General features: G+C 43.1%; 1 protein-coding gene across 1 annotated transcript in view; it reads right to left on the reverse strand.

The window, feature by feature from the left end:
• adgra3 (adhesion G protein-coupled receptor A3) overlaps nt 1-7,184 on the reverse strand; it is a 230,053-nt gene extending 222,869 nt beyond the window's left edge. The window contains exon 1 of the mRNA XM_085967682.1: nt 5,892-7,184. Within this exon, the coding sequence (XP_085823808.1) occupies nt 5,892-6,151 (260 nt within the window). The 5' untranslated portion in view covers nt 6,152-7,184. The remainder of the gene's footprint in view (nt 1-5,891) is intronic.
• Between the last annotated feature and the right edge of the window lie 2,796 nt (nt 7,185-9,980).

The raw sequence follows: 9,980 nt of genomic DNA on the forward strand, positions 1-9,980 counted from the left end.
TTTAGGTACATTGATCGAAACAAAACTGAAAACGTAAAGGCATTTTAAGCCATATAAAAAGTAAAACAAAATAGTTGGAAGAGATGGTACAACCACCCAGGGATGAAGGAGTCACATTGTAGAGGATGAAGTTATGGCTCTGATTAAAAAAAATTGGAAAGTATTTTAGTATGAATAATAGCGGAACTGAGAATGTGGAAACAATCGTTGAAGTTACAGTAGAAAAGGAATTGGTTCTGAAAAAAAATTAGCAGAACTCAGGAAGGTCATTATGCCCAGATGGCATGCACCACAGGCTCTTAAATAAGAAACTTATGCCATTGGACTGGAGAGTAGCCCTAGAAAGCATAGAGCTAACAGGAGATTTAATGGCGGTTTACCATAGGATGAAAAATCCTATGATCTCTGGTCGGGGAGTTAATGATAAGATGTCAACAATTTAAAACTCACGAGAGGTCAATAGAAAAGATTTTACATAGATTTGTTGGAGCATGGAAAATTTTACCAGCGAGCAGAGGCAGAGACCCCGACATATTTTAATTGAAAGAAAGGTAAACTTTTAAGCAGTGAAAGATACTAGGCTATGAAGAAAGAGCAGAGCCGTGGAATTCATTCTGGTCTGGTCGAGCAACAAGCTGGCATATACATGGCAGGGAGAGTATCCTTCTTCAGTGTAGTAAGTTTCTATGGTTCTAGCCTTTACATTACCGAGTGGCTAAATGCAGCACTGTGGTAACTGTATTGAAGAGCAGCACACTCCACCAGTTGGTGACTGACTTGATCTCAGAGAGGCAATACTGAAAAGGAACTTGAACCAGTTATGTTCCAGAAACTAAGCTCGGGTTTTAACCAATGATAGCCTGTTAATACTCCGATGATAAAAGATACGGTATTGCTTTCCTCAAATCAAGAAGCCAAATGCAAGTTTCACTGATCCATTTCCAAGGGTAGTAGGTGATCTAATTTTTTTCCAAGGTTATACTTTAAAGGCAGAAACTCCAAAATAAGTGCATCATAGAGCTTTGCCCTGTAGTATTCCCTTTAACAAAAGGTGTACTTGATACTGTAATATGATATTTCAGTTGTACTTGCTTAATATTTGTATCTCCTGCTTCTTTTTTCTTCTATACAACTTCTGTATCTAACTTTGATTGTAATACCAATATTTCAAATCATGAACTCTCCAAGTGAATCCAAATGAACAATATTCAGACTTTAATATAAAACATTTCAAATATCCTTGTATCTTTTTGAAAACAAGACTATGACATAAACTGAGCACACTTTCAAATAGTTAGTGAAGCTTTGTACAGCATAAATCATTGTTTTGTTACTTGTACTATGTACAAGCAGATATACACAAATATTTGATTCATCTTGGCAATATTGCCACACTACATTATCCTTTCAGTATAAAGTCAAACTCATATTACACCCTAGTCTTTATCCTGCTCCAGTACATCTGCTCAAGTCCAAATTCCTTTGAATAGCACCTTTATCTGCAGATCTTGCTTTCCCAAACTTGGGATATCATCGGCTAACAATATCCTCAGAACAGTCATTAATAACTCAGAACAGCAACCACAGTACTGTGGGACTCCACTTACCACCACTCAACTGGAACAATTCCCATTGACTGATCACAGCCTCCTATTATCTGACCAGATAACAACCTTTTCCTTAGCTTTAAGTCTGCCGTGAAGGACACTGTCAAAGGGTTTCTGAAAGTGAACAGGCATCAACCACACTGTCTACATATAATAGAAAATTCAAACATTTTAATGCAAGTTTTTGTTCTAAATTCAATCTTTAGAATACCTTGCATCTGAATTCACCCCAACTAAATCCAACTCAAGTAGAAATTGGTTTATTCAATTGAGCAGTTTAGATGTGTAGCATTCTACTGTAATTGTGGTTCAGATAAAATAGTTTTTAACAGCACAGATATAAATCTGTGAAATTGACAAATTCTAAAATAATAAGATTCACAAAAGATTCAGATTGTATTGGCATTTCCTCAAAGGATAAATTGCAAGCCAATTAAAATATTAAAGTCGTAATTTTATTTCAGACATGGAACGGAATAATTTTCCTATTCAACTAAAATGGATAGGCCAATCTGACGGTGGAAAAAAATTGCATGTCCAAAACACACAGAAACTGGATCCTTGTATGGTAATTGCAATGCTAATGTATACTAACAGGGCTGCCCCATTTCATTGGGAGTACCCTGGAAAAAGCATGCATACTTTTAAAGATCTCAGTCATATCCTTCTCATGATCTTTTAATCCTAAGTACTCTCCAGGTCAACAAAATTACACAATTACACCAGACCAGCCCTCTACTATTTATTTACAGTTGCACTATCCTAAACGGTTGTTTTTCTCTGGAGGTTAAAGCACTGTTGCCACCAAATTTAGAGACCAATTGATTACCAATTCCTAACATTCACAGATCAACATACACAATATAAACAATTACATTTCTCTCTTTCTCATGTCATACATTATTTTCATAATCCAGTGTGTGCCAAAGTGAATCTTGTAGTCTCCACTATGCAGACACTTCATATGATCAGAGTTCTGACACTTCACCACGCTAGTCGTGCATTTTCTACCAGCACACGAGTATCAAAACAGTACGCCTGATCACATAGCCAACCTCTGATCATCCCCTCACTCATTTCCAGACTACAGATAACAAACATATCCTTCCTCCAGATCTTCACAATCAGTTACAGTATTAAAATTCAAAGAACTCCAGCAATAAATTCTGCACCCACAATTACAAAAGAATCATGTTCGAGAAAAATAAAATTGCCCAAATTCCAATACTACTGCAACATGGATTTGTGAGTATCTAGAGCATCTTTTGATATTTGCCTGCCCACAACTGCTGTTACACACTCTATCCATTCAGCAAATTTACTGATGCAAAAAGTGGTGACTGGACACTGAGAAGCTAACATTCAGCTCACATCTTCAAATCTAAATAGTCTGCAAAATATTTTCTTTGAAGCCATGAAATCCTCATTCTTCACATGGAAATCCATGGTCCAGCAAGATGTATAAGACAAGATTGTAACTTACTCCCAAACCTCTGCCGATGCCACTCTTCAGCCATCCACTAGCAGCACACAGGAAATTTTCCTTCCCTGGTGCAGGTCAGATCATGAACGGAGCAAAGTGTGGGAGGGAAAGATAAATACAAAAACACTATACAAACTAAACATCCTGCATAGTGCACTAATGCAATGCCTAGATAACATTTCAGTCTCAAGTCAAGGTTTTGTGATGAAAAATAAATTTCCAGTTTTTGGATATCCTTTTATGTTGGATTCCAGTTTTTGGATGCTATAAAAAAAAGTTAGGCTGATCAGAGGGAATGAGCTTTGATGTCCCAAATGGTCTGTTCTAGATCTTGACTTTTCTTATGCTTACATTTGTAAGATTGGAATTATATTCCAAAGAATGCAACTGGGACATTTATTAACCACACAGAAATCCTATGCTCAAAACAATTTCTATTTAACAGGCATATCAGCCATATATCTAGTTTATCCTAGTTACAAATGTTATTTCAGCTGCACAAGTAAGTTTCAATGCAGATTTTTCCAATTACCTGTTAGCAGTTTGCTGTTTTTATATATAAAGAAAAGCATTCCCCAGCTTTACCATATTAGTGCATCACATTGAATTCTGCTGCTTGAAGCACATGATTCCACAGAGCTGTTAGTGTTGTTGGACATGGCCAAACAGAATACTCATTTTACAGTTAAATCACGTGAAAAAAAAACCTTCAGTCAAAACCATGAATAGTTTTCCTATCACATTATATAAAAACTTTTTTTCCCTATTCTGTTATATTCTTGGTGCAAAGCAATTTCAGCTTCATATCAATGCTAAACTCATGCAGTGTGAATTGGGTGTCAAGGTCCAAATTGACTCTGAAGTGAAGCAGTGAGTCAAATTCAGGCCTCACTTATGCTATCACTGCAGCATCAATGCAAAGTCAAGCAACTTAACACCAACACTGCAGTTGTTGCAATGTGAATGCACCATCAACGGACAACATATAGGACAATATCTGTAGACAAAAGTCTGCAGCAACACCTCGCCAAAGCAGTTAGTGGCCGTTATCAATATGTGGAAGTTATTTGGAAAATACAGTGTATTGTGCCGATGAGTCTATGAAAATGTGAATTCAACTAGTGCGAGGAACTGGATATTATAAGAATACTCTTTACAACATATGCATGTTGTCTGGAACATGCAACACTATTTTATGTTTTATATTGACCTACTTGCCATATGAAATATTTCTTCCCTTACATCTCATTCAGGCTGGGTAAATGTTTTAAATGTTACCAATTAGTGATAATAATGGGGAAAATCCAGAAATGCAGGGTGAATAATGTTTAATAAAACTGGGCAGAAAGTCACTTCTGGGCTAATTGGCAAAAGGAATTAGAAAATGAGTAACTTTCGACTGAAAGCAGCAGTGATGTTTGCAACACAAAGGAATTCTGCTGTAAGAAGATATAATTGAATGTCATTCAACAACTTCATTTATTTAAAAATGAGCAGTGGCTTCATATTAAGTCTTTTTCACTACTGCAATAAAATGTTCATTTTAAGATTGTGATTGCACTAGAGGGGGTGCAGAGGAGATTTACGAGGATGTTGCCTGGGCTGGGGAATTTTAGCTATGAGGAAAGATTGGATAGGCTGTGGTTGTTTTCTTTGGAACAGAGGAGGCTGAGGAGAGACCAAATTGAGGTGTATAAAATTATGAGGGGACCAGATAGAGTGGATAGGAAGGACCTATTTCCCTTAGCAGAAGGGTCAATAACCAGGGGGCATAGATTTAAAGTAATTGGTCGGAAGTTTAGAGGGGATTTGAGGAGAAACTTTTTCACCCAGAGGGTGGTGGGGGTCTGGAACTCTCTTGCTGAAAGGGTGGTAGAGGCAGAGACCCTCATCACATTTAAAAAGTACTTGTACATGGACTTAAAGTGCCATAACCTAAGTGCTACAGACCAAGTGCTGAAAAGTGGAATTAGGGTGGAGAGCCGTCAGCCGGCACGGACAAGATGGGCTGAATGGCCTCCTTCTGTGCTGTAAATTTCTATGGTGCTATAATTTGCAGAGTCCTTTAATGCAGAAAACCAATGCAGGTGCTTACTTAAGCAACAGCCTTTTCAGTGAATATTTTAGTAAAACAGTACACTGGTTCCTAGATTACAGAATTGTGCATCAATTTGCATATTTATTTATAGGTAAAAGTAATTGCAGTGAGCACCCCCCCCCCGAAAAACACAATCTTTCAATGAGAATCTAGTAAATTACAAATTGTATGTAAATAACTATATGGAAGTGAAGGGAATATGCAATTACGAGGCAAGGAAAACAGTTGCGCCTTTCTAAAGCACGCCTGCAGTAAAAAAACAAGGTTAGAAAGAATTCTGTTTATTAAACAAGTGTAAATTGCGCCAATCTAGCCTATTCCCCTATCTCCAGAGGAGGGGAATGGGAAGAGTTGGATAGCTCTACCAAAGAGCTGGCACAGACACGATTAGCCTCCTTCTGTGGTGTATCATTCTATGATTCTATTTCGTTTATACATTATACAAAGAATGGGGCATTTGCAAAACACGCTACAATCGTTGAGGGGAACAAAGTCACTGTTCCTTCACTAAATAAGCATTCGTTCTTTCCTATCAATTACATGGCCTTTCAAATCTTGAGAATTAAACGTTCAGAAACACACTTAAAGCGACCCAAAGAAATATAGACCGTTCGGTTAACTTCGCCACAACGTCAAACCTTTAAGATATTAAGTGTCGCTGCCAATTTCTTTGCAAAGGTTGTGAAGGCTTCATCATACTTACAAAGTAACTGTCCTGTTGGGGAGGGCGCCTGGTGGGAAAACCTCAGTCAGCTCCAAATTGGTGCACACCACTTTGTCGGCTGTCCCAGGGACTGGGGTGGCTGCCGGGGAGGAGGAAGAGAGCTTCCCGGCGTTTTTTGGACGTTCATCCAAGCGTTTACAACCACTCGGTACCGAAATACAACCACCGACCGCCAGCAATAACACCACCCCTGACAACTCTACATACACGCCTGCGACACGAGATTTCATTTTTTGCATGGTGTATTTGTTGTATAAATACAGTTACAAGCTTCAGCCGTCACAAATCTCGGTAAAAGGTACAAACTTTCCTGCGGTTTGTGTGGGTTTCTTTTAAGCAAAACGAATAGAAAGCCCTGCCACCAGGGCCTGCAATGCACAATAATTCTCCATTCAAAGTCAAAGCCTGCAATGTAAACGGTGAAACACAATGCCCGGGTCCACGATCTTCATTACACACGGTTTGCAAAACTTAAACGTCCCTGAAAGCATCGTCGGCGAGCTCCAGTTCTTCAGTCGGCTTCATGTTTTTCTTCACGCCGATTCCCACCCGGAATCAGTCCACATCTCTTTGTGTCGCTCGACTCGAGCAGCAGCTTCTTCGGCGGCAACATCCAGGAGAGAAACCCCCGGGGGAGAGAGAGAGGCGCAGGCCGGAGGAGTGTGGCCGCCCCAGCACCGCACCGCACACACCGGCCGCCGGTAAACCAGCAGCTACCGAACGGCAGCCAGACACCAGCAGCGGGCTCGCCCAAGGCCAGCAGCTCCCAGCAGCACAGACCCCGCAAGTACACAAAGAAATCCCGATCCTTCACACATTGGCCTTCAGCCCCCGCAATAAATCTCCAGGGAGGGGGCCCGCAGCTCGAGCCCAAACTTTCCCTCTCCTGAAGTAAATAGTTTGGAAAGGGCCAAAGTCAGAAAGGAATTGAATCGCGCGCATGCAACTTTGCGTCGCTTCGGCGGAAAATTAACACACGGTCGATGCAGTTTTGCTTTGTACTTTTTTTTTCTTTCGAGGATTTTCTCGATGCTGAGGATTTTGGCTGTTTTTCCCCCAAAGCCCCGAACAGCTCGGGTCGTGCGGGCAGTTGTGTGCCGGCTGTGTCCGCGGTCTTTTGTTTTTCTGCAGCAAACTCGATCCCAGAAAGTTGCCGTCACTGCAGAGCCGCTTTCCGACCTGCTGCCTCCATATTGAGCTGCTTCCAGCACGTCATCCAACCCCTCCCCACATAAAGTGAAGTGGGCACTGCTCCTCGGTCAGTGGGTCACAGGGACTCAATGTTGTCATTATATTCAAGGAATGTGGTTCACATCTGTGGGGCAACGAGACCAACCATGCCAGTGAAGTTTCCCAGTTACACTAGTTGCTACCTGTGAACTGCCCAGAGTCAATCGTGGTTTCCCAGTGAGAGCATACCAAAATTCCGCAGGTTAACTGCGGACAGGCCACAGATTTGTGGATTAAAACTCACTAAGTTCTGTTTCCAGCGTTTTAAAAGTTTAACTGAAGTTGTGAACCATGTTCCAACATGACAACAGTGACCACACTTCAAAAGTACTTAAGCAAAAGCAAAATACTGCGGATGCTGGAAATCAAATTAAAACAGAAAATGCAGGAAATACTCAGCAGGTCAGGCAGCATCTGTGGAGAGAGAAACAGTTAACATCACCAACCTCATAGTTCCCCAACCCCGCACAGCCCGCTTCTACCTCCTTCCCAAGATCCACAAACAGGACTGCCCTGGTAGACCCATCGTTTCAGCCTGTTCTTGCCCCACGGAACTTATCTCTTCCTATCTTGACTCCATCTTTTCTCCCCTTGTCCAGTCTCTTCCCATCTATATCCGCGACTCTTCGGACGCCCTCCGCCACTTTAACAGTTTCCTGGCCCCAACCGCTTCCTTTTCACCATGGACGTACAATCCCTCTACACCTCCATCCCCCACCCGGATGGCCTGAGGGCGCTCCGCTTCTTCCTTGAAGAGAGGCCCGACCAGTCCCCATCCACCACTACCCTCCTCTGCCTGGCTGAACTTGTTCTCACATTGAACAACTTCTCCTTTAACTCCACTCATTTCCTCCAAATCAAAGGTGTTGCCATGGGTACCCGCATGGGTCCTAGCTATGCCTGCCTTTTCGTGGGCTATGTGGAACAATCTTTGTTCCAGTCCTACTTGGGTCCCCTCCCTCACCTCTTTTTCTGATACATTGATGACTGTATCGGTGCCGTTTCCTGCTCTCGTCCCGAACTTGACAATTTCATTCACTTTGCCTCCAATTTCCACCCTTCCCTCACCTTCACATGGTCCATCTCTGACTCTTCCCTTCCCTTCCTCGACTTCTCCGTCTCCATCTCTGGGGATAGGTTATCGACCAATATTCACTACAAGCCCACTGACTCCCACAGCTACCTGGACTACACTTCCTCCCACCCCGCTTCCTGTAAGGACTCTATTCCATTCTCCCAGTTTCTCCGTCTCCGCCGTATCTGCTCCGACGATGCCACCTTCCACACCAGTGCTTCAGACATGTCTTCCTTTTTCCGCAACCGAGGATTCCCCTCTACCGTGATTGACACTGCCCTCGACCGTGTCAGTTCTATCTCCCGCACTTCTGCCCTCACCCCTGCCCCTCCCTCCCGGAACCACGATAGGGTTCCCCTTGTCCTCACCTTTCACCCCACCAGCCTCCACATTCAACGGATCATCCTCCGGCATTTCCGCTACCTCCAAAGTGATCCCACCACCAAACGTATCTTCCCCTCCCCTCCCCTTTCAGCATTCCAAAGGGACCGCTCCCTCCGAGACACCCTAGTCCACTCCTCTATCACCCCCAGCACTCCTTCCCCTTCGCCTGGCACCTTCCCGTGCAAGCGCAGGAGATGTAACACCTGCCCCTATACCTCCCCCCTTCCCACTGTCCAGGGCCCCAAACACCCCTTCCAGGTGAAACAGCGATTTACTTGTACTTCTCGCAATCTAGTATACTGTATTCGCTGCTCACGATGCAGTCTCTACATTGGGGAGACCAAACGCAGATTGGGTGACCGCTTCGCGGAACACCTCCGTTCAGTCCGTAAGGGTGACCCCGAGCTTCCAGTCGCCTGTCATTTTAATTCAACGCTCCATTCCCACTCGGACCTCACCGTCCTTGGCCTCTTGTATTGTTCCATGGAAGCTCAATGTAAACTCGAGGAACAGCACCTCATCTTCCGATTAGGCACTTTGCAGCCTTCCGGACTAAATATCGAGTTCAACAATTTCAGATCATAACCTCGGCCCCTATTTCATTTTTTCTTGTAATTTTTCCACTCCTTTCCCCCCCACCCCCCTTTCCTTTTGTTTCGCTCTCACACCTGGCAGCTATCCCTTGCCCTGCCAGTACACTTTACACCTAATCTCAGCCTATTACCATCTCGTCTAGCTTCTAACACCTTTCATTGTCTCTTTTTTACTTCTTTTGTTTCTTTTATTCTTTTGTCCGATTGCAGCCCTGCCTCCGATCCATCTTTTCTTTCCAGTTTTGAAGAAGGGTTTCGACCCGAAACGTCAACTCAAATTTCTGTCCACGGATGTTGCCTGACCTGCTGAGTTTTTCCAGCATTTTCTGTTGTTATTCCGCGATTTTAATTACTGACTCGGATTACGCGATGGGCGGGTTCCGGAGACGCTTCTGGCGGGATCAGCTGTGGATTTCCGATTTTAATTAAATCACCTTGTTGACTTCATTGGCGCGCGCTAGCCGGTCCAATGAGTGCGATCGGGTTGGCTAACCACCTGATGACGTCACAAGAACATAAGAAACAGGAGCAGGAGTAGGCCGATCGGCCCCTCGAGCCTGCTCCGCCATTCAATAAGATCATGGCTGATCCAATCTTGGCCTCAACACCACTTTCCTGCTCACTCCCCATACCCCTTGACTCCTTTGTAGTTTAAATGTCTGTCAATCTCCACCTTGAATATATTCAATGACTCCGCCTCCACAGCTCTCTTGGGTAGAGAATTCCAAAGATTCACGACCCTCTGAGAGAAGAAATTCCTCCTCATCACCATCTTAAATGGGCGAC

This window comes from Somniosus microcephalus, chromosome 2 (assembly GCF_052327205.1).
Source record: "Somniosus microcephalus isolate GS21.2 chromosome 2, FLI_Smic_1.0, whole genome shotgun sequence".
In the NCBI taxonomy this organism is placed as follows: Eukaryota; Metazoa; Chordata; class Chondrichthyes; order Squaliformes; family Somniosidae; genus Somniosus; species Somniosus microcephalus.